Raw genomic sequence first — 24,915 nt, forward strand, 5'->3', positions numbered from 1 at the left:
TATATTATGTAATTCAAGTTACAGCTTTTTACCTTCATGCTGATAGCTTCTTTGAGGATATTGCAGATAACTCCCTAAATTCTTCCATATCTTGTTCTTTTGGGCTTCTTGTGGTGCAAGAAAGTGCATACTTGCTCTGTGCAGCCAAACTGAATGCTGCTGTGTTGCATTTCTATTTTAAAGCTGTGTGTTGTTTCTGCCCAAAATGTGGATGCTTTTTTCTACTACACCTGAGCAGTAATGTAACTGCCCTCCAACAGTGTAAACTGTCTGACCTTTCTAGAAAAGTTGATTTTTCTTTACCAGGGTCTTTAAATCAAAGCAGGAAATGTTCTTGGAAAATTCAATGAGTCCACATCATGGCTTTCAGAAATATAGGAATGTAATAATTTGATTAAGGGTTTGAGAGTATACTGCATCTTACAAAATCTTGCAGAAAACTTCACTGTCACCAGACAGTACCTTTAGCTGGTGATATATTACTCAGAAATCTGTTTCCTCAGAATACCTTCTTCAGGAATTTAACTGTTTACTCTACATTGCTCTTGGCAAGACAGGTGCCCATCTGAGAGATGAATCATTTCATTTTACTTTCAGGCTTTTGATTTATGCCTTATTGGGCATATTTTGGAGAATGGCAACAGCTTTATTCTTAGGGAGCAGACTGAATTGTGTACCACCCCTCTATTATTCCTGTTAGGAACAAAATGTTCATCAGGCTTTTTAGATTTATGTCAAAATGATTCCTCTCCTTTTCTTCTGTGAAGTCAAATGCCTTGTCAGTCTCTGTTTTGCTCTCCATTGCATATCTCACTGGCCTGACCTGTGCTTTGCCGCTCCTGAGCTAAGCAGAGCTGCAGTTCAGAATCTGGTGAAGAACTCTTTCCACTCATGCTTGTCAAATTGAAAGTCATTTTTGGAATGCTGAACTTGGGAACTTTGGCATTTTCTTTCTTGTTTTTTGCTAGTTCAAAGTGAGTCATCTCCTGCTGTTTAACAATCACAAAGAATTAAGGCAACCGTTGTCTTTTAGGGAGCTTAAGTACAATATAAAAAATGTGGTGAACAGAGGGGTGGCTCTTCTCAGCCTAGAACTGCAGTATTGTGCTTGGACAACTGGATTTGTCCTGTGGCTGGTCATGGAGGCATTGGCTGTTATTCTGGAAGGTAGATGGAAGTCGCCAAGAAAAGCAATTTTATCAGTGGGCTTTGTGTCCTACAGGAATCTGTAACCAGTGGAAACTTTTTAGGGACCAGTAAATAGGAAAACATTGACAAGCGTGAACATGGAAATTTTTTCTGTTTTCCATCTCCATATTCTAAAAAAAATTAATCCACAGAAAACCCCAGAAAGTTTTGCATAACATTTTGCTGAGAGATATGATGATGCTACACAGGCATTGTCCCCACAAAATAGGGAAATTGGACCTATTACCTAGATGCATCAACTCATTTCAGTGTTCTGCTGGAAGAAGTTACAGAGAAATGAGAAAATGATCATCAGAAATGATCCTTGCCTTGTCCCAACTCCCAGACTCTGCCTGGGAAGTTTTTGGGAGGCTGCCAGTCATCATGGGCCAAAGCTGAGCCAGGGACTTCTTTAGTGATTCAGTGATAGACAGCTGTAAGGTTAGAGTGCCCAGGAACATGCCCTTTTGATTTACAGGCTCAGACTCAACCATCAGAGATCATAAAGAAGTATAACTATTTTTTGGACCATCTGGTCTCACTGAGGTGGGTGCCATTCCTCTCTGCACTTCTGTTGCCACCCCTGTTGCCCCGACCCACATGGGATTTGCAGGAGGATATGTGTGGAGGTTGTGAGGCCAGGAGGGTTCCCCACCGTGCACCAGGAGCAGAGGCAGCAGCATCAGAGGGAGCAGCTCTGTCACTCCCTTGGTCCCACCAGCAGCTTTGCTGTAAAACTGTGTAGAGGACCAGTCAGTGTGCTGTGAAGTATGGCACGAGAAGAGACTAGGCAGCTGGTATGAACATCACCTGTTAGAATTTCAATTGAAACACAACTTTTGGCTCTTCAAGAAGGGTGCAAATTAGAGAGTTATACAGGATTTGTGTGCAGATTGTCATGAATGTCAGGCTTTGGACAAGAACCTAATAAATGCTGCCTTGTTTAAGAACAAATGTAGTGCCTAGTATCTTTACCAGCAAAAGGAGCAAGGTGATGGTGTCTTCTAGAGTTTAAATATAGCATGCTACTCTACTGGAGTGAAAAGTGAGATATACAGTAACGGAGACATTTATCTTCTTTGTTGACACAACAGGCTCATCTTTTCTCTGGAGTGATCTGAAAAGTAGTTTCCAAAACAAATGATTTTGTTTATTATTTTAGTAATGGACTTGGGCCAAACTGCAGCATTTACCATCTTTAACACAGTTTGTTTTGAAGCATGTAGGGAATGTACTAACATTGAATTTAATCCTAAAGGACGGGAGAATGATTCCAGAAATTACTTGTGTGACATTGTGTAGTAACAAGGAGTGCTTTGGGATTTAAATTCAAGCCTTTGTAGGCAATAAATTGTGGACCTTAGTGCACATTGATTACATGCTATAAAATGCTGTATGAACTGATAGAAAAATATGTTTTTCTCTGGCAGCTGTAATGCTACAATTAATCAGTTCCAGATACCTGGCTGTTGCATCTAAAGTAGCTTGGAAATGCCGGGATGTCAGTTTATTTTTGGTGGTTCAGAGCCTGAGTGTACATTAATCCAATGCATACCTTAATTTTTAAAAAGTCTCTAGCTCTGAAATGCTTGAATGTTGGCTTCCCAGAAACATGGGACCATCATACAGAACCAGAATCCCAGAGTTTTTTGTGGTGTTGTGTGGATGTAAATCTGGGTCGAGACTTAGGCTGATTTACTCCCAGGAATACCTTAGCACAGATTGAAGATACAGTGACAGGACAAGGGGGAATGGTTTTGAGAGGGCAGGTTTACATTAGATATTAGGAAGAAATTCATTACTGTGAGGGTGGTGAGAAATTGGAACAGGTTGCCCAGAGAAGCTGTGGATGCTTCAACCCTGGAAAAGTTCAAGGCCAGGTTGGATGGGGCTTTGAGCAACCTGCTCTAGTGAAAGGTGTCCCTGCCCATGTGTGAGTCCAGCAACCCTGGTATCTCTGACAAGACAGACAAAGTCAAGATAGACAAGGAAAGAATAATTTAGATAATTCATAGGTTCATTTATCTCCCTGTCTGTCATATCTTTCTATTTAAAATTAATTTGTGTAACCTGTAAAAGATGAAGGTGATGATTAGATTAATGAGCAGTTGGACAGGAATTTGACTGAGGCAGATTTGATATCTGCAGGAAACTTGTTACAAAAATCTGGCACCTGAGTTTACTTCCTTAAAGAGTAGCTCAAATCATAACATTTAAAATTTATTTTGAATAATTTGAAAGCAATGTATTTCAAAATCATTCTGCTTGCAGACCTATTCCCAGTGCTCAAGTGCTGACTGAGTAGCTCTTTTTGAAGATGCTCATGGCCCAACTTGCCATACTCATTTCATGTTAAAGTCTAGCCACCTCTGTTATTGCTCTTATGCATTTCAAGGTCTCTTGAAAACCTTGTTCTTTATCACTAGTATTTAAAAAAAGGACAAAATCCAACAAATTAAAGGTTGGCAATCAGTAGTGTCATTTTCCAAGCAGTGGATGAAGTGGGCACTAGACATGTGTGTTCAACAGTTGGATTTGGGCTCTGGGTGGAAGGGAACAATTTTAAAACTAGCCCTTATTTTTCTTATACTGGTAGAAGAATACCTTTAGACTTTATGAGCAATAAAACTCAGGGCACTACCCTGATTTTAGTGGTACATTTCATTCTTCTGTTTACTTTATACAGTCAAAATTCTGTTATTTTTTTTTCTGAAGTTCTTCAGTCATTCAGATGTCTTAGTAGCTGGCGAAGTGGAACTGCTGAGTGCAGATAACTCCAAGTATTCACCAGTAATTAACCACATTCATCAACATGCCCTCTCATAGACAAAGAAGAATCGTATGGACAAGATGATTTTACTGGCTGGTATGCTGGTACATAACAGAGCTGCTGCAATAGGAGGTTGCTATACCTATGATAGTTGACACACACCCACACCCCCAATATACCCAGTGTTCACTGCTATTTCCAGGATCCTTTTGTTCTCATGTGCAGGATGGTCTAGTTCCTCATCTGGGCGGTGGATGCTGCCAGCATGGCCAGGTGCCTGAGCATTTGGCACTTCCTTCCCTCAGGCTGTAGGTGTTTATTCAAGCCTCTTTCAGAAGTACTCCTGAATCCCTAAACTGCAGCTGTTTCCCTGTGGTGAGGGTCAGGAGCTCCACTGATCACAGCAACATTGTAAAGACCTCTAAATGGCCAAGAACATGGGCATAAATCAGGTACTCCAGGAAGAGTATTGTGTTTGACAAGCAAGAAGTGGTGGCAGCTACCCAGGGCTCCTGCAGTTGCTGTGGAGGAGTTTGGTGTGTGATGTGTTTGGCTGTAGGCTGAGCTAGGTAGGATAATCTCATAGGAGATGCTGCTTGACTGGCTTGGTAACACATATGGGAGCTCCTGACCCACCATAGCCTTGCTGCCTCTGAGGTGAAGTAACCCAAGGATGGGAGCTGTGTTTTAACTGCCCAGGATGAGACATGGGCCGTGAAGTGGATTTGCCACTGTTGCACTGCAAAATGCCTTTTATAGCAGTAATAGTGGAAAGAGATGATAGTACGGAGGGAGAAGGTCCCCTCCAGCCCCAGAGTCACTGGCAGTGCAAGGGGTTCTGGCTCTGACAATTACATGCTCTCATAACTGAGCATGTAATATACTTGCATCAGCAGTTTTCAAAGCCTGAGAGAAGATTATGGTGAGATTTACATGGCAAAAAGGTCATGTAAATCTCCTCTCTCCCTGCTTGTGTGTCCTGGTGAGGTACTGTGCTCCCAGTTAAGAGTGGGGCCAGAACCATGCAGATTCCTTTCTGCCTCAAGCCACTGTTACCACAGAGCAGACTATGTTGCATTTGGTTTCACTCTCCCAGGCAATCAGCAATAGGACAAGAGGGCAGGGGCTTAAGCTCTGTCAGGGGAGGTTTAGGTTGGATATTAGAAAGAAGTTCTTTACAGAGAGAGTGATCAGGCATTGGAATGGCCTGCCCAGAGAGGTGGTGGATTCACCATCCCTGGAGGTTTTTAAGACGAGGCTGGATGTGGCACTGAGTGCCATGATCTAGGAATCACAGTGGGGTTGGATCAAGGGTTGGACTTGATGATCTTGGAGGTCTCTTCCAACCCAGTTAATTCTATGATTCTACTGCTGAGAAGCACTCTGATTTACTTTGGTTGTGATAGGCACAGCCAGCTTACCTGCCTCCTCTCAGCCTCATCTGGGAGTCTTTGTAAGGGGTAGAGTCATCAAGTCCCCCTGTGCCTCCAAATGCCCTCTATGACAGGACAAAAAGACCTTGGGAAGATGACTATGTAAGTACTAGGAATAGTCAGCTATTCAAAGTTGATTATCTCTGCTGAGGAAAGAACTAATATTCTGCAACTGTGCAGTGTATGTTTATTGTGGAGCAGATGTTGGGAATTTTGGATATATACTGTAGAGAAGCCATTTTCTGTTTATTTTCAACATGGTATTGCATGAGTGTGTATTATCTTGACTCATTTGGGAAGATTAAACTTGTACCTACCAAGTTCCTAGTGCACAGCAAGGTGCTTGGAAAGTTCTAGATGGTTTATGGTAGAGCTCGTTCCTGCATTTAACCACATTGCCTTAATGAGGAGCACATTTATGCCACCCACTGGTTCCATCCAGAGGACACAAACTGAAATCTCTCACTCCAGAATATCAACACAAATCACTGCTTCCACCAAAGCTGAGCCAAGACAATAAAATTATTCAGCAGCAATTTTTTTTTTTCCAAATGGCTTTAAAATACAGTGTAACTGAGTGTTGTGGCATTTCTATATTGTGATGCTCAGCTGTAATTACCAGAGATTTTCCAGACCAATATGTTTAGTATTTTGAATTTGAGATGCTAATTAAAATGCTTTTCCGATTCCTATTGATTTCCTTTTTTTTTTTGCTTTTTCCATCACATTCAGGAGGAGCACAGTTAAACCCTGGCTCTGTGGATAATGTATAGATGAGAGCAGCTAGCCATGTTTTGAAACACTGTTAGCTAGAAGTGATACACTCAGTATGGCTATGGCTTTTTCTCTGCTGCACTGTAAAACAGTTTCAGGGTAAAATAAGTTCTGAGCATGTAAAAAACTATAATCAATACAGCATGCTTCTGTTGGAGACAGAAATATATTGTCAGGATTATCAGGAGAGAGGTTTTTCTGGGTGAAGTGACTCAGAAATTCAACATTTATTTCTTGTATTCTGTCAGTTAAGAAAATTACACTGAAAGGCTTTGATTATAGTGTGGAAAAAGAGAAAAGGATGAAAGATGAAAGGAGCTGAAGCACAGATTATTCCACATGGAGTTAGAAACACCTGTGTCTGATCTGTGTCTTTGAGAGTTGCCTGTTCACAGCTCACTCCCAGTCACGGTCAGGGGGATTCAAAGGTAAGGATTCAATGAATCAGGGGGATTCATCACTTCAAAAAGTAAGAGAAATCGTCATTATGTTCCTGCTCACTGTGTGGTTTCTGGCTGTTCATAGTCTTGTACAGCTGGCTTCATCCTGCCTTGTTTCACATTGCCAATGATTGAAGTCCAGAAGTTTGAACCTGTGAGACTAGGATACTATTGCATATGGCTGTGGGAGAACCATGGAAGAATTCTAGTGCCTTGTTAGAGAGGGATTAATTGCATCTTAATCACCTTTCTACAATATATTCTTTGGACAACCAGAGAAAAACCTTCCCCTGCTCCCACAGACATCTACTTCACTGTCATACTGATTTTAGTGGTATTAAAAAAAAAAAATAATAAAACATTAAAAAAAATTGCAATTGAACTCCACTAGTTTTTACTGAATACAGCAAGAGCACAGTTTATGCCTTCCCTTTCTGCAGCAACCTCTTATATACGTGGCTTTTCTCCATGTGGTGGATTTCTTTATGCTGAGCCCCGGTTCTTTCATTCTTTCTTCAGAGAAGAAAGCCAGCACCACAAAACCTTCTGCCAGCACCACAAAACCTTCTTTCTCAAAACCTATGAGATGAGACTCAGCCAATATGCTGGGCAGGCTGTTCTTGAAGGGTTGTCAAGCATTGGAAGAGGCTGCTAAGGGAGGTGGTAGAGTCATCATCCCTGGAGGTATTTAAAAGACATGTAGAGGTGGCACTTAAGGACATGGTTAAGTGTTGGACCTGGCAGTACTGTATTAATGGTGGGACTTGGTGATCTTAGAGGTGTTTTCCAACGTAGGTAATTCTGTGATTGTCAGACTCTGTACACTGGTTTCATTTCACATTCGTGCAGCTTTGTTTTGTGACCTACAAGACTGAACTGCACCTTGTTATGAACCTTGAGTAGTGAATCAAACATGCATGGTAGGCTTGAAGACTGAGTGAAACTGTGTAGATCACAATTCCCATCAAAAACCTGCAGGACTGCAGACCTGAAAAACACTGTTTGCACCAATGATGCACAAGCTGATAGAAAGCAGAAAACAATGTAATTGGTGGACAGTATGAGGACTGGGCTGGAACTGTGTAAGAGGTGAAGGTACTGTGGGAATTGTGCTTAAAAGAAGAAGCCAAGACTAGGAACAAACGTGTTCTCAGAGGCTTGGTGTCGTTTTGAAACGGAGTCAACGTGTAGGGTGAAGAATGTATTTTCCCCCTCCATATCCTTAGCTGTTCTGAAAACGTTCATCAGGAGCCAGGACTTTGACCCTGGCAGGCAGGCTAAGAGCACCCACTGAGCAGCTGTAAAGCTGTTTGGCCAATTCAAACAAGGAAAACAATTCCAGTTTGTGTAAAAACAGTGGATTTTGCTTTGGAGGACTAAATTACAAAATGTTTTACTGTACCTGAGCCATCTAGTCTTGTGTAAACCTAGGCTTTAGCTGTCAAACCCCAAAGACCCTGGATCTATGATATCACACAAATTTTTTTTCCTATAAACATTGTGCTGGAATAGAGAAAAAGATGCAGGCATCAATAGATTAATATAACTCCCCATTCTACTGCCAATATAAACTAAGCAATACGGAAAGAACTTCACTATTTCAGTATTAACAAGATCATAAAAATTCATGAGGCATTCAAAGCTGTTAGCTAAGCTGTGTGAGAATTTTTGAATATGCTCTGTGTAGGACCAGACTGAAAATAACTCACAAAAACTTAGTTTCAGTGGCTTTTTAAGCTGCTCTCAGTTTGGCAAGAGCTATATTTCACAGCCTATTGTTAGTTGACCCTAGATTTGCACACACATTTCATGCAGGAGTACACTGATAGTTATTACAAACTTTGCATCAATAACTGGGAATGAATGCAGAAAAAAACAAACCAGCAGAGGCCTGGAATCCCTCTTCACTAATGGTGCACAGTTGCATTTATATCTCAAGGAATAGAACTATTCAAGTGATCATTTATAGAAATTCTGTTTTGTAACTAAAGAAAGTAAATCACTAAACTCTTTACAGATACATAAATAATTTAAAAATCTGTGAACTGGTCTGGACAAGTGCTTCAGTTTGTGCAATGTAATGAAGATAGCTAATCCACTTGTGCAAGGAGATACAGTTTACTGGATTACTGCTATTAGAATATGGAATTTATTTTTTTTCCAATGTTGTAGGGCACAAGTTGTATTACATATATAGACACCTAAGTATAAAGAACTCTCCATGAGAATACATATATAATTCTTCCCGTACTGTGCATATAATTTCCATTACTCTGGGAATGGATCTGGTAAGATCTGAAAGCAATTACTGCAATGAAAAGACATTTTTGTATACATTCCCTGTTTTGAACAAAAAGATCTCTGCACTTGTAATTTTGGAAATGAATCACAAACCTGCACTATTGACCCAGGAGCAAGACTTCCCTTGAGTCTGAGGTGCATGTTTCCCCTGTGTAACTATTATTTGAATATATTGCAGAAGAAACATCTGGAAAGATAAATTATATGATTTTAATAATTATTTAAAAAAACAATTACCATCATAACAACACAAGACATTTAAAGTCCATGAGCATTCTTTGTACTCTGCTGAATGTATACAAGGAATAACTGACTAATATTTAGCTGTCTAATGTATATTTTTCCTTCTGTTTTCCAGCAGGATTCATCTGATGCAGAGTCATTAGTCACTACAGTGACAGAACTGTATTTACTCCATCGAGTAAGGTCTAACCAAACTGATTGCCATGTCATTGTCAGAGGACTGTCACACCTGAAGATAAACAAACTTCTGAGCATTATGTATAATTTTTTTCCAAGCAGTGATTTTTCCTTGGGCTAGAAAGGTTTGTAGGCACTTTGTGCTGTGTATTAAATCTAATGTACTAAGGATGCACCTTAGGTCGGAGGGTCAGCTGGCAGAGCCTGGCTGGGCAGAGGCTGGTATTTAGCTGCTATTTCTGCTTCTCACATTCCCTTCACAGTTTGCTTTTTGTCTGAGAAGCTGTTGGAAACATAAGTGAAATGCAGCAAGGTGGAGTGGTGCTGCTCCTTCTCCTGTCATGTGGCAGGAACTTCTCAGCCCCCAAAGCTGTCCTGCAGGTGAGCTGGCTCCTTGCAGGACAGTGGCAGCTGGAGGAAGAGGGACTCTTCCCTATTCCATCTTCGACACCTTCGTGGACTTTTATGACATTTGTTCTTGTGCTGCTTCGTCCTTGTTTTCTGATAGCCCCCAGTACATCCCGTTAACGAAGCATAGATTTTGAAAGGGTTTGTGAAGATGTTATTTGGTGAGTTATTAAATAAATACCCTGCAAGGTTATTTTTCAGTGTTATAATGCAAGAGAATCTGATCTCCCAGGTTTCTGCAGCTTAGAAAGAGGCAAGGACAGAAGTTCTTTGGCTATGAAAGACACACATACACAAATGAAGAGAACACCAAAAATGACCAGAATAAAACAACTACTGAGGTTCATAAATATGAAGCACAAAAAGTCATAGAGCAGATTAAGCATTTATCATGTACCATCTTTGTAAGTTGTAAGGTTTTTGTCCTTCAAGTAACTGTGAAAAGACTAAACTAGGCACTTCTACCAGGCTGAGGGAGAGGGACTGGATCTCTGATCAGCTGCCAGCAGTGACAAGATGCAGGAACTTGGTCCAGCCCCATCAGTTGTAAGGAGGGCAGATCTCACACTGGTCGAATTATGCATGTAGGCCAGATGAAATATTACAGATAAACACCCAGGGCAATCCCAGTGTTGTACCAGTAGTACAATGTAGTACTACCAAGCAGATTCTCAAAGCAGAAAGAAGATTGTAGAGATGATTTTAATTTCACTCTCCTTAGGTAGCAGCAGGAGTATTCTGATAAGCTCCATAATAAATCTATAGGACCACAGAGACTGGTAATATCTACTGTTAACTAAACAAGGACCCAGTCCTGCTAATTTTTAGCTTTATGACTAACCCTGATTTATATTGATAACCAAGCATTTTCACACTGCTATAGGCATTTATGTGAAGAGTCAATGTTGTGTAAAAGTTTTGAGTGAAATCCTGACCTGTGATGGAAGGGAGGGTAAAATGTCCACCATTACCTACCTCAGATCTGACCTCCAATATTTAGTGTTAAAAGTTCTCCTGGGACTATTGTCTGGAGCTCCAGAAATGAGTGGCTCTTATATTTGACTCTTTTGGCATTTTTCTTTTAATCCTGAAGTACGAGCAAACTAAAAGACATCTCTTTGTCAAGTGGGGCAGGAAAGACATTTCTACTGTTGGTGTGGTGAAAGTTTTCATGGTATAACTGATTAAAAATGGCCATCAAATAGGCATCCATGATCTAATATTGTGTACAGAAGAAAGTATTGTCGACATCTTTCATTTGAAAGAGAAATGTCTTTGCCTTCAAAATCTGATTTTTAAAGTAGTATTGAGTAACTTAATGACAGTGAAAGCTTGTATCATCTGTTACAATTTTCCTGTCACTTCTAAATTTAAAACAAAAATTGTCAGAACTGTGAGTGATTTTGAATTCCAGAATGATCATCTCTTCAGCACCACCTACATCCCACGTGCCGACATCACCTACTCTGTTTGAACTCCATTTCTTCTTTGGACTGTAAAGCTGACCCCATTTAGTAAGTAGTTTGAGAATATCTAGAAAATCTACTTATTAGATTTTTTAATAATCGAAGGCAGCTGTCCTGGTTCATAGTAAACACACAAGCTTGCCAGACAGGCTGATTCCCCTACTGCTATTGCTGAATTGTTACCATTTTCTTTCTATCTTACCAACATTCATTTCTAATGCTTATTAGCCAAGTCTGCGAACAATGAGAAGAGGCTGAAACTTGTACCAAGTAACAGCCATGCAAAGTCAAGTTAATAAAATGTAGCAAAGCTCCTGGAAGAGCAAAGAAAGTTCAGCACACAATTTCTGAATGATTATCAGTAGGCATAATGTTTCAATTTTAATCTGAAAGCTCCCTTGTGTGGCAAAAACTTAGTATTTGGGGTTGTTTTTTGAAACAATGTGAGACTTATAGTCTGATTTATTTATTTATTGGGTAGTGTTGGGATTTTCCCACTTCCGTTGTATTTGGGACATCAAATAGTGCTCACTGTAACCTGCAAGAATTGTAACGGCAGGGCTGAGCAATGACCAAGAAAAAGCATTGGTTTGTATCCCTAAATTATCTGTACATCTCAAAACAAGATGAAAGTAGCATCTAATGTCTCATATCTTATTAGCTGTAGCTTTTCTTTTATTTATTTCTGGCACCTAACTTAAATGTAAAAGTTACCATCAATTTAAATATCTAATTCTACAAAACTTCATTAATTCTAATTTGAACCAATGAATTAGGGTTTTGCATTGCTTTGGTTCTGCATTTCTGAATTTTTCTAATACTTTAAAATTAATTTTTAATTGCTCGTTGAATAAGTCCTTTGTCATATACTGTAAAAACAAGCCATTCATCTTGCATCCTGTTTTCCTCAGCTATGTTTCTTCTTAACTTTTTTTTGACTTTCATATTCCATTAGAAAACTTGAAATAATTATAGTATACTTTCTCCTAAGTCCCTTTTTAGAGAGGGGGACAAGACTTGTAATACTTGTGTTGTCCGTTCCTATCCCTTTGGCCCTGTGTTTTCTTTGATTACTGTTGCAAAATGAGCAGTGCTTTTATCATTAGCTCAGTGATACTTCGGATGCCTACCTGTGTATTTTATACTAATTAAATCAACAGCAGCAATGTCTAAGTCACTTGGATGATTTTTTTAGGCATGGATTTCCTCTGTCAGAAGGTGCTCAGTCACAAACTCTGAGTTTCTTCCACCTTCCTTGGGGTTGCAGCATTTATGTCCCCTCTAAAATCTACCAAAAAAGTTTAACAGTGCAGCTGTATCTGTCTGCAAGAGGGCCACAGGTTGCACAGTGTCATCCTTTCATCCTGCTGAGAGGTGACCCCTCCGTTCTGCCTCTTGATACTGTTTCACTGCTCAGCTGATGAACATGTTTTTTCTAAAGATGTGCTGGCACATCTCATCCTGGTGTGTGCTGGAGAGGCCAAGTACAGCCACAGGGAGAAAGTGGGCATAGAGAAGGGATAGGAAGGGAGGAGTTGGCAATGAGACCTCCCCACTGAAAGGCTGAGAGACTCTGGTTTACAAAATACATCACTAGATACTGGAAGAGTATATTTGCCTCGGCCCAGACTGAGCACTATGCTAACACATCCTGCTTCTCGAGGGTCTTCAATACAAATTGTTCTCTAATTGAATGAAAAGAGTTTTGATATTTTCCTTTGATACCTCAAAATAAATTTAAGTAAATGAGCATAGTAGACTCTAAGGCTGGCCAAAAGAAGAGAGCCTTGCTAGAAAACTTTTCCAAACCTAAGATCATGAAAACTTTATCTAAATTTGTTTATGGAAGCACCTGAGTGCCAGTGTGTCTGACCTGTTTAGTTCAGAATTTGACATAATTTCCAAATGGTCCCATTTCTTTTATTTCTAAGAACTAAAGCTGCTGAACTTTTTCCAGGGGATAACACTAAAATATATATATACACATATGCATATACATGATCTGTAGAGTTTAATTCAAAGAGATGAAATTATATGAAATTTGGATTTAAGTAATTAATTCTTGAATACATCTTTGAAAATGTCAGCTTGTAGAGAAAACTGTATTTATCACTTTTTCAATCTTTGGCATGCTTGCTTTTGCTAAATAGCTATTGCTTTCTGGTTTTCAAATGTGAATTGTAAAAACTTTTATATAATTGGAGTGGAACAAGTCAGAAAAAAAAGGTGGAACAAACGTAGAGGTGAGCATTGCATTTGGCTTGACTGATTTTTTTTCCTGAGAGAAACAAGAAAAAATGAAACTAAAATCAATGTGTCTGCATGGCAGTTTACATAGCAACAAACAAATTATCTCCTTCCTTTAAAGATCATGCTCCTAATGGATTGTGTTTCAGGGGTCTGACAGAGTTATATTTTGCTTTTTACCTTTTGTAAATCATCTTAAGACAGCCAGCAACTCCAGCAGTCTCACTCTTGGTACTCTTTTTTGGTGTATGAACCAGATTACTAGTGTTCTCACTTAAATAAAAAAAAAACAACAAATCTTCAACCAACCAACCACCTGCTCCCAAATTCAGATGAAAAGCATCAGATCAGTGCTTTTACAGCATCTGAATAATAATATTATTTCCCAGATTGAGGAAACAAGCCATCAGTTTACTACTAAAGAAGATAAAAATGTGCTGGGTTTCCCAAGCTTAGAACTCCTGTCAGTATACCATGTCTGTCTTGGGTACATTTGTGCAGTTGAAACCACTGGAGAAGATTTCTATGGACTTCACTAATCACTGCATACAAGTCTCCTGAAAGCTTTCTTCAGTACTTTTAACTCAAAATCCTAGGTTTAAAAGAATTTAACAGCAGTGAAGCTTTAGAGGGCACGTCTTAAGAAAGAGTGCGACCATCCTCCTGCCTGTGTTTCTCTCAGGTCATGGAAAAAGCAAGGTTAATGCAGCTTAGCCTGCAAGGAAGAGAGCTGTAGTGACTCAGGTTGTGCAAGATTGCTTACTGAGCTGTGATAACTTGATTAGGAGTCCAAGTGTTTGCCTTGAAATTCACCTTTTCATAGGGCTCACTTTCAAATAAAACCATTTGCAGACACAATTAAATGTAGACTCAAACCTCAATGCTTTAACAGCATGAATATTTATATTAACAAACCTGCTTCGGTCTGGGTCTATGTATTTCAGATTTTTAGTTTATATCTGAACTCTGTTTACCAGAGTTATACTGAAATGAAAAATCCACATCTGTGTCCTAGGAATGATTTACTTGGATTTGTTCTTCCTACTCTGTGAGGTGATGCAAGTTCCAATAGTTTATATGGTGATGTCTGTAAGGAAAAGCACATAAATAGTCAAATTTCAAAGAGTTAGATTTAGTGTGGGGGGCTTTTACTTTTTTTTTTCCCTTTTACTCTGAAGATGAAAATTATCCCATATGGATTATTACTCACATCTTCCCCCACTAGAAAGCAGATCCTTGTGGAGTGAAAATTGGCTTAAAAAACTGAAGTATGAAATTCAACTTTCTATACAGATTTCAGATTTCAGGTTTTGCATATCTGTGTAGCAGAAATAGTTGTTTGACTGAATTTCTCATCAGAAGATAGACCTTTAGCAACTCAAATTTATACATTGCAAAGGACAACTTTCTACAAAAAAGCCTCACCAGATTCGACAATTCTTATAAACAACTGTTACTACCACTAACCAGTTTTAATAATTTTCCTCACACTGATGTTCAAAGCCCAGTATAAATATACCAAAGAATGAAGTGTGGAATCTGATTTGAGAAGCAAACTGTAAATAATGCTTTAAAAAATAATACAGATTCAGGGATGATTTTCTTCCCATTAACTCCCAATCACCCAACTGTAGATTCCACAATTACTTGGGTTAGCCAGACCCAAAGATGGAACAGTCTTGTTCTGGGACACACAAAATCCCAGGGAATTGATTACATATGGAGCTGTAGAGGTACAGATTTACCCAGAAGAAAATCTACATCATTTTACTTTAATTACAGAGCTTTATTTTGTGATGACTGTGCATGGACATAGTTGATCACCCACACTTGTGCTACTCATACAAACACCACCTTGCAGTACCTCATCCCAATGTCACAGACAGGATGAGAAAACATGGCACCACACAACACTCGCTGACAAACACACAGGCTATAGACAATTTGATACATTCAACAAGAAAAACCAAATTATAAATTGCTGATATTTTCCATTTTATCCTCTCACTGCTGTAGAAACTATAGCAGCACAACAATGGAAAAAATTTTATGGAACAAACTTCAAGAACAACACGAAACTCTCATCAGGGTGAGAGATGAGAAAGTTATTGCAGTACTGGCACATCTGAAACTTCCACAACACAAGGCAGATGACACTGCAGCCACCTTCCCTGGCCAGTGAGCAAAGCATCAGCTCGGTCTGGAGACCAAAATTGCTTTTAACTTGTACCACGGGTGGCAACAGATTGCTGGCGAGATGTGGAACCACCATCCCTTGGCTCATTCGGTCTGTAGCAGCTTTCTTTGCAGCCACACAGGAAGGGTGTGCCCATCTCAGGTAGGGCAAGAGATGGGCAGATGGGATGGTAGAAGAGAAAAATATGACCCCTTGTTATTAATGTTGTATGAACCCCCTGAGGTGTATAACAGGAAATTCTATTGAGCCATCTCTACCCACACATTCAGACCTAGGCCCCAAATGCAACCGTAAGCAACTGTAAAATGATTTTATTTTGTTGCAGAAGTCCCATAAAATAGCCATATCAGGTCATCATGATATTTAATTGAAGTTATCAATTTTTAAAATGTCTATAATGAACATTAATGAACAGCACTAAGTGCTAAATTCTTCTAATTCTATTAATAATGGTTTCCAATCTTGCCACCTTGAGTCAAACCAGATCACATCATACCATGTTAGTAGCCCTAACTGCAATGTAAGGTGATTCTCAATCTGAATAAGAGGGTCTGAATTTGCCAGTCTGTCTCTTTGCTCCAGGCAGAAAAGGAAGAATTTCTTCCTAAAATTGTCTGGAGGGGTGGCATTCACACTCACTTTTTACACAACCATTCACTTAGCAAGACTGATGTAATTCATGGAATAGGAAACTAGAGGCACTGAAAGATATTTTCATTTGCTATGTATAAAATTTTGTAAGTGCTTATTAAAACCCTATTTTTCTTCAGTTTTCTCTTCAGTATTTGATTCACTTCTATCTATGAATGGTATAATTGTGATTCACTCTCTCTCTTAATAGTAGCACCAAACCTGTACATTTTATTTTTTCATTCCTAATTCTTTTTCTCATATATATTTTGATTTTCTTACTGCTGTACCCCTATCCCAGTAAAAAAGCATAAATTCTGGCACAAAGGCTCACATAATTTTTTTTTCTATTACCTAGCAGTAAAAGTGCCCTATTAGGTCAGCTTATAATATGTGCAGTAAATATACCACATACAAATAAATCACAGTATAAAACTATATACATAATTTAGTAGTAACAGCTGAACATTAGGATTTCTGATTTTAATTTACAATGTAATTTACAGTGTAGAACAAAACGAAAACCAGCTTATCACTTGGGGAAATATGAAAAAAACCCCAGGTATTGGAAAACAATTCTCCATTTTGTGTGTGTATAAATATATATATGTATATAAATATAAATCATGGAATCATAGAATGGTCTGGGTTGGAAGGCACCTTGCAGATCATCTAGTTCCAACCTCCCACCATGGGCAAGGACACTTTCCACCAGATCAGGTTGCTCAAAGCCCAATTCAATCTGGCCAAAAACACTTCCAGGAATGGGGCATCCACAACGTCTCCGGGCAACCTGTTCCAGTGCCTCACCACCCTCACAATGGAGAATTTCTTCCTAATATCCAACCTCTGTTTGCCCTCTTTCACTTCAAAGCCACTAACATTAAGCCATTAATTATTAAAATATGTCTATACTTGGAATATATATATGTATATATTTGTATAGGTATACATATGAATACATATGCAGATGTTCTCACAAAAATGCTCCAAATGTATGAATTTCTGGATTAGTAAATATAACTTGTGGAAGCAGTTGGCTCTGCCTACATGCTGCACTTTCTTCTTGTGTCTTACTCCTACCTGAGAACATCTCTAAGACTTACTGACTTTTCATATAAAACAACTATTTAATTTGAAAGTGCTCATTACCCCTCAGCACCCAGGTACCTAGAAGGATCAAGAAAAACTTGAATCAAAATTACAAACTGCAAAGATGATGCTCATTTAAAAAAAAATCCCACAAATGTTTCACCTAACCACTGAGAGCCTGCTGAGTTTTGCTGTCATGAAATTAAGCAGTTTTAAAAAGCATTAAACAGCTTAGAAACTTATTAATGTGAACTAGGCCTGGAGCTTCAGAATTTAATGCCCAAATAAAAATTAGTGTTTAAATAAGAAATAGGCACCCAAATTCCTTTGGAGGGTCTGAGGGTTAAGAACTAACAGGTCTCCAAGAAATTTTTGCTCGTAAGACTTGTATTAAAAGGAATTTGAAAAGAAAAGCAAAAAACAAACAAAAAAAGCAAACAAAAAACAAACAAACAGAAAAAAATCAAAAAGCCCCAACCCTTGGAATACTGCATGTTTGATTTTTTGTTTTAATACGATGCCCTACACATACCATCAGAGTTTTCTCACTTCATCATGAGGTTTAGTTTTTAGTTTTCATAGTAAAGCTTCTGAGTCTATCCTTAAAAAAATAAAATTATTTAAGTATATATCTTCAGAGAAATGCAGTGCCAACAAACCCAGAAAGTAGAGGCAACTATTACTAGTCGATTAGGATTTGCAAGAGAGACAAGGAAACTCATCTGGACCCAGAGCTGCCTGTATGTGGTAAGGTGGGAGAAAATACAACTGAAAGTGAAAATAGCTAGCAAAGGAACGGGAGGTCAGGGAAGTGTCATGAGTCTTCCTTCAATTCCTCAATTCTCATGTGCAACTTGAAGGATATCTTGGGAAACGTGGAGAAATATATGCTGGTAACATTTCAGGTTTGCTTGCATTGATTCCTGGCAGACCCCCACTGGGAACTCTTCCCTTTTCCCTGGTACCTCCTCCTCTTCCTGGCTACAGCTCACACACCTCCCTGTGAGCACACGTGGATGCTCAGCCAGCTGCTGCTCACAACCCTGGCTCCCCACTGCCACTTCACTTCTACCAGTCCATATTCCCCATCCCACTCACCACAGCACCAATTTCACAGGTGCCAAGAAAACCCTGTCTCTTATTTATTTAATCAGTTGCTGCTACTACATGCACTTAGTGCCATGGTCTAGTAACCACAGCAATGTGGGATCAAGGGTTGGACTTGATGATCTCAGAGGTCTTTTCCAAGCCGGTTGATTCTACATTCCTGCCTCTCATTGCCTCAACCATCACCCCAGCTACTAATGAATTTAGCCATATTTACTTTAACCGTGTTCAAGGGGGATGCAGTTCATAATGCCACATAGAAAATACAAGTTGTGCACTGCTATAAATGAAAAGAGAATGTTTTCCCCCATCCCTCGAGAGAGCATCCTGATTTTACACAATCCCTTTTTTGGTTTCCCCATTGTCCACTGAAGATGTGAAGTCTGATTCGTGTTCTGCACTCGATTTCCTCTCTGCTGCATAGTGGTTCATTTCTTGCATTTCTATAGTTACTTTATTCCTTTTGGCAAATGCCTGGCTGATCTCATGAAATGTCTTATTTTTTGTTTCAGGTAGGACAAAAAACAGGTAGGTTGCTCCCGCAAAGCAGATGGCAGCAAACACTAGGAAGCAGTAGGTCTGTAAACCAGCCTGTGAATAGAAAACAAAGGAGATAGTCATTACAAAGGGGAAAAATCCAGAAGAAAGGCAACATCAGGAATGATTTGAAAGAAAAAATGGGTCTTATGGAGCAATTTTAAACGAAGCACAGTACATGCTGGCACTCCTTGCAAGTCAAGAGTGCTGAGAAGTTCATAAAAATGCATGAATTGTTGGTTGTTCCAACACTGCCTGTGGCCTGTCGACAGAAAAGCAGGTTCCTGGCAAAGACGTGCAGAGCTGCAATCCGGGTGGTGCTGGGAGACACCAGAGTGAGCTCAGGCACTGCGGGTGCAGGGAGAGCAGGTGGCAGCAGGGCTCCTGCAGTGTGCTCAGCTGAGCCTGGAACTGCTGTGGCATTTGTGGAATGGAGGCAGATGTTTCACTGGGTGGTTCTGCACGGCTCCTCGCAGTTCCTAGGGACAAATACTGTGGCATGCTTCTGCAGTGTTGGGCACCTGTACACAACCCATGGAAAAACTGCCATTGCCAGGGGCACCTTCGTCACTGGAGTTACAGGCTTTGAGATTTGCAAAATGAACGAGATAAAAAACCCGAATGGCAGACGTTTGTATCACTCATAAGGTTATGGGAGCTTACAGCAGGAAAAAAGAAATCCATAAAATGCATTTACTTTCATGCTTGAAAGTGTAAGAATTCAGTGAGAACAAAGTACAGACCATATTTTAATGTTTTGGATTTTACTTCACTGCAAAAATAAAGAGAGTAGGCACAAATAAATTAATTTATAAATAGATTATAAAGGCTCCAACCAACTAATATGAGTTGTACTTCACTGAAATGTAAGTATTTCTTGCCTGGTGATTATTAAGTCGTTTAACAGATTTCAGTTACCTTTCAACAGTACAGTTGTGAAAGAAACATTTCATAATTACAATATTGCCAGCTGTGCTTTGTTGAACTTGGAAGAGGTTTGGTATTGTGACTCCAAGGGAAGCCACTGCCAGCCTTTGAGGAAGCCTCCCTTCCTCCTCTACAGATTTACACTCTGTGTCCTGAAACCAAAAATCCATTTGACTTTTATTAACAAGGCTGAATGAAACCAGAAGGGGTATCTCCAGCTCCAAAAATAAGGCGACCTTTCTGTGGTGCCTTGTGTGAACTCATGAACAGCAAACCCAGGGAGACCCGGATTCCTTGCACATCATCTCAGGTATCACAAGTCTGAGGTTATCCCAGGAAAAAAATCAGTCAAGACAGGGGAAGCAGATGTGGCTTCCTAAACATACATATTTATAGATGCAATTAGAGGTATGTAACTGAAACAATTAAGACAGAACTAGGCAATGATGCAACCCTGATTTTGCATATCTTTGTAACACACTCCCATCATTGTTGGTTACTCCAGTCCTACACTGCAGGCTGGTTTAGCTCCCTGCTTTGGGTGCTCAAGGTGTACGCAATTCCCAGCATTACTTTTATGTTTCACTCGCTCAGTATACATTATACATGGTGTGCTAGAAGAACATCAATTCCAGTGTGGAACAAGAAAATAAAAATGAAAAAACCTCTCCTGCAGCTGCTTTTTAATACTATGGCTGATTGCCAGCATGCCTAGTCAGTGTTTTCTATTTCTGTGGATAATTCGTTACTTAGTTCAGGCTTTCAAATCCTGCCTGTAATAAGAAAAGCTGGAAAGTGCACTCTCTGATATTGTCTATGGACTCTTGAGATCATCAGTACTTTTTCGTTAAATTCTAGAAGCATGAAGTTCTGAGCAACCTGACAATCACAAGTCAAAGAGCATGGGTGATGCGGGGGGAAAATATTCTGGCATGGGAACAGATAGAACTTTCAAGTTTATACAGAGGCAGAAGCAAATGGATTTAGTAGACAGGAAAAAATAATTTCACTGTGCCTCATAAATCATCCTGTCATGCTAAAAATTCAAATTTTACATCTGGATTTTCTGCATCTATAATTGTAGTTCAGCTGGATGGCAGAGTTTCAATCCAGAATCATGTTTTTCAACTTTTTAAAATTTCACTGAATTAAATATTCTCCAATATGATAACGAACAATTAATACCTCAAACAAATTAATGCCTGGCAAACAAATGCAATAAGTTATTTGCATCTCTTAGTGGTGCAGCCACAACTTTGTCCCACCTTTCTTATCTCTCTTTATTTCTTTGCTGTCTATGATCTAAAAAAATTAGTGTTTATTATCTTCTTTGATTCATGTCTCTGTAAACCTTTCTAACTGAACTAAATGATCTCATAAATGCATGATTTATTTGCAATTATTTTACATATTATATTTACATTTACTGGTAATAAATATACGCTCCTTAATTTCTGCAATTCCTTAAGAAGTAGACCTCAAGAAATTTTAAACAAAGTTCTACAGAAAATAAGATAAAAATTAAATTTTGTTTTAAATCCTACAAGTGGGGATTATAGGATTTATACACGACTTTGCACTTGTGTCCAGCAGGATTTGCCCAATGAAGCTGTAATTCCCAAATAGCAACACTACAGGGTGACCACAAGAAGTCCTTTTCTTACCAGCCAGTCTTCAATCACAACATTTCCTTAAAGCTGGTTATTATTTTACACTCACAGGGGAGGAAATCACTCGTATTCATAAAACTTTTGTAACCCATTCAGAGTTCAACTCATGTCACCCAAACCTGCATTTAGCACAGAAGAACATCACATGTTAATTAAATTCCCTGTTATAAGCACAAAACCTTCTACCTGCACCGCACACTGATAAAGGAGGTAGGACAGAAGTACAGGATAAAGTGGAAGGAAAATGTTAAATCACAAATCCTAACTCAGTAAAAACCCTTAGAGGGACGTGGGTGGGATACAGCTCAGCCTAGACATTTAATTCATTTTTATCTACTTCTGATATATTTTGAATTACCTGTTGCTGGAGGAAAGATCTGAGGGGTTGGAACAAGTAGAAGATTGGCCAAAGCATATTGGATGTGCCCCTCAGGGGGTTCAGAAGGTAAGATAATGTGACGGAAGTTATTGAACAATGGCTACTACAGAAAAGGTACTGATACACAGATCTGACAGGAAAAGTTATCTGTCTTTGTTCCATGAAATGACTATACTTTCTCTTCTTTATGTTATATTAGATATTATTCATATTATGCCCATGAAACCTGTATCCCTCATTTGCTTTTGACATCTGTAGTCTCCATAGTCTCCTAATTAATCCATAGTTTCTCTTTGTTATCTTACTCCTTCCAACTTTGTAGAGATGAGACTGTGCTGCTGCTACTCTGAAACTAAAACACCATTCTTTTCTGATCTTGGGCTGGGAGTTAAAAACTGAGGAAGAACTTCAACTAAAGTCTTCCATGACCAATCTGCAATTCTGTGTGTTTGGGCCAACGGGCATGGTCTCAAGATTCTTTTCTGACATGTGCATTGTCAGTGATACAAGAATAATAACAATGTGTATGATAAAATTTAAAAGGTAAATATTTTTTCTGTGCTTTGTGACATTTCACTGACTACATGAGGTTGAAGCCTCAGTGTTCAAAAACTTGAATACTTGTATCCACCAGAAGAGTAGCTTGACTCCTTAACAAAAATATAGCATACCAAGGGTTAAAAGAGGAAGGGAATGGCAGGGGAAGAAGCAAAGGCCAGCCAATTCTGAATGGAAGCTCTAACTAAACACACGATGAATTGAAGGGAAGTATGTGGTTTCTACTACTTCTGTTTTCTCACGTAAGGGCAGGTTACTTCCTCACACTCAGTTCCCAGCAGCAGCAGCAGCAGCCCTAGCCACGCGAGAAGCACTGAGCCAGCCTCGACCATGTCGCCCTGCCACATCCACTCAGGCAAGTCTCTTACAGACAACCTGTTCTGTTCAAGTTCAGAACGCACTGCCACCTTCACAAAGCCACTTCTCCTCCCCAACACCAGACAGGTTTGCCAGAGCTAGGAACACATTTTCTTAGCAAGACCTGAAGCCAGGATTTTATGCACACCGTGAGAAACCCCAAGGTCAGAAGGAAGACAGAACAAAGCCCTACAACAGTCTGTGCTTTGCAGCTGTTTTCCCCTAACATTTCCTTAAGCATGACCTCCTGCAGGAACATCCAAGGTTCAAAGGTGCCTGAAGTTTCAGGTGGTTTCCTAAACAACAACAGCTCTGTCTCTTGATAGATATCCACTCAGAGCCAAGGTCAGATACACAGGTGAAGATCTTTGAAAGGCCAGGCTTCCTGTGGGTTACTGAAGGTCACCTGCCCTCCCAGGTGTGTAGGGAAGGGCAAGAGAACAGCAGACACACTTATTGATGCAACCTCCTGAGGGAAGCACCTACTTACTCATCAGGCTAATAAAACCTCTTCAAAGCAGGATTTACATTGGGTTTTTCAAGCCTGATGAGGGCTATTGCTATACAGGATATTTAATAGTTAAGCATAAACTATTAAATGCTTCACTTTCTATTTTCATATCAGCTTTCTAAGGAGACCATTTAAAACAAAGCCTTTCTGCAATTGTCCAGCCAGATGAATCCTGAACTACTCACTTTTATCTTCTATCTTCTCTTTTCTACAGCTTATCAAGGCTTTGCATTTGTCAAAAAAACCCAAAACAAACAAAAAAGGGAAACCAAGAAATGATTTACCTAAGACACATATACTATTACCACAAAAAAGAATCAAAGGTGAAGGAGTTGGGCAACTCCCTCAAATCAGACTGCAGACATGGCAAGCAATCAGCCCTGATTTTAGGGAGGATTATATATAGCTCCATAAATGAAGTATATGAATAAGTAGGTGCAGCTTTGCCATGTTTTCACAAAGAAAAGGTTAACAAACATATTCCCAGCTTGTGTGGGGCTGCTATGCACATTAAGCAGAATGTACAGGCATTTCCTCCACCTCCCTTTAAATAAAATTGTAAAGAATACTTAATTTTTACTATTATGAACTAACTTTGTGTCCAGAATGAATGAACAAAAGAGCTCATTTTTTTTCAAGCTAAAAAATAAAATAAAACAAATAAAAGAACCTAACATTGAAATTATCAGATTTCTGATTTTGATTTTAAGAACTCAACAATTTGCCACTTTTAAAGTCATCTAACTGAGAACAGTCTTCCTGCTAATAGCTTACATGCTGTGAACACCATAGTCTGGAAAAATCTAAAAGTAGTTGAGAGGAACATCATGACGTGCTATTTAATGATGGCTGCTTACAGACTTAACACATTCTGTAGCAAAGGTTAAATTCCAAGCAGGACTGTGATACTGGAAACATCAAAATAGATATTCTAGGGCTGATATAGAAAAATTAATGGGTAAATCAACAAATTCTGCATCAATTTAACAAACTTAACACATTAATGTTTTTAAAAAAGAACTTCTGGCAAATGCCAAATGTGATTCTAAATTCTCCACTTGCAGTGTCACAGCCCCTTGGCACTGGCAATGCATTTAGAAGTTGCCATGAAGATTAGAATCATGAGACGGGGTCAAACAGGATATTGAAGTTATGAGGTCAAATGATAATGGTTAGATGTCTTACAAAAATTATCAGCGGTAAAACTGTTATTCATGTAGACATTCAACTTGGCTTTGCTATGAATTGATATAATCCAGTTCCAGATATAATTTAAGGTTCTGCTGAAAGTGCAGGACAATGAAGGACAGAGCACTAAAGTATAATGTATGAAACATATTTTCTACGTAAAATATAGACACATTTTCAGACACGAACTGCAATTTCAATCACGACCCTCACGCTTGCACTATCTCCTCATAAAAAAGTTAACAGATTCTTCTATATTTTCTATATATCCATTATATAGATCCTTTTATATAGATCCTTTTATATAGATCCTAT

The 24,915-nt window shown here is 39.1% G+C and overlaps 1 protein-coding gene across 2 annotated transcripts in view; it reads right to left on the reverse strand.

Moving 5' to 3' along the window:
• Positions 1-15,212: 15,212 nt before the first annotated feature.
• SLC2A9 (solute carrier family 2 member 9) overlaps positions 15,213-24,915 on the reverse strand; it is an 88,704-nt gene continuing 79,001 nt past the window's right edge. For both annotated transcript variants that reach the window (XM_050338514.1, XM_050338513.1), the window contains exon 12: positions 15,213-19,064. In XM_050338514.1, coding sequence (XP_050194471.1) covers positions 18,807-19,064 — 258 coding nt within the window. In that variant the 3' untranslated portion in view covers positions 15,213-18,806. The remainder of the gene's footprint in view (positions 19,065-24,915) is intronic.

This window comes from Myiozetetes cayanensis, unplaced genomic scaffold (genome assembly GCF_022539395.1).
Source record: "Myiozetetes cayanensis isolate MyiCay16 unplaced genomic scaffold, myiCay2020 scf7, whole genome shotgun sequence".
Lineage (NCBI taxonomy): Eukaryota > Metazoa > Chordata > Aves > Passeriformes > Tyrannidae > Myiozetetes > Myiozetetes cayanensis.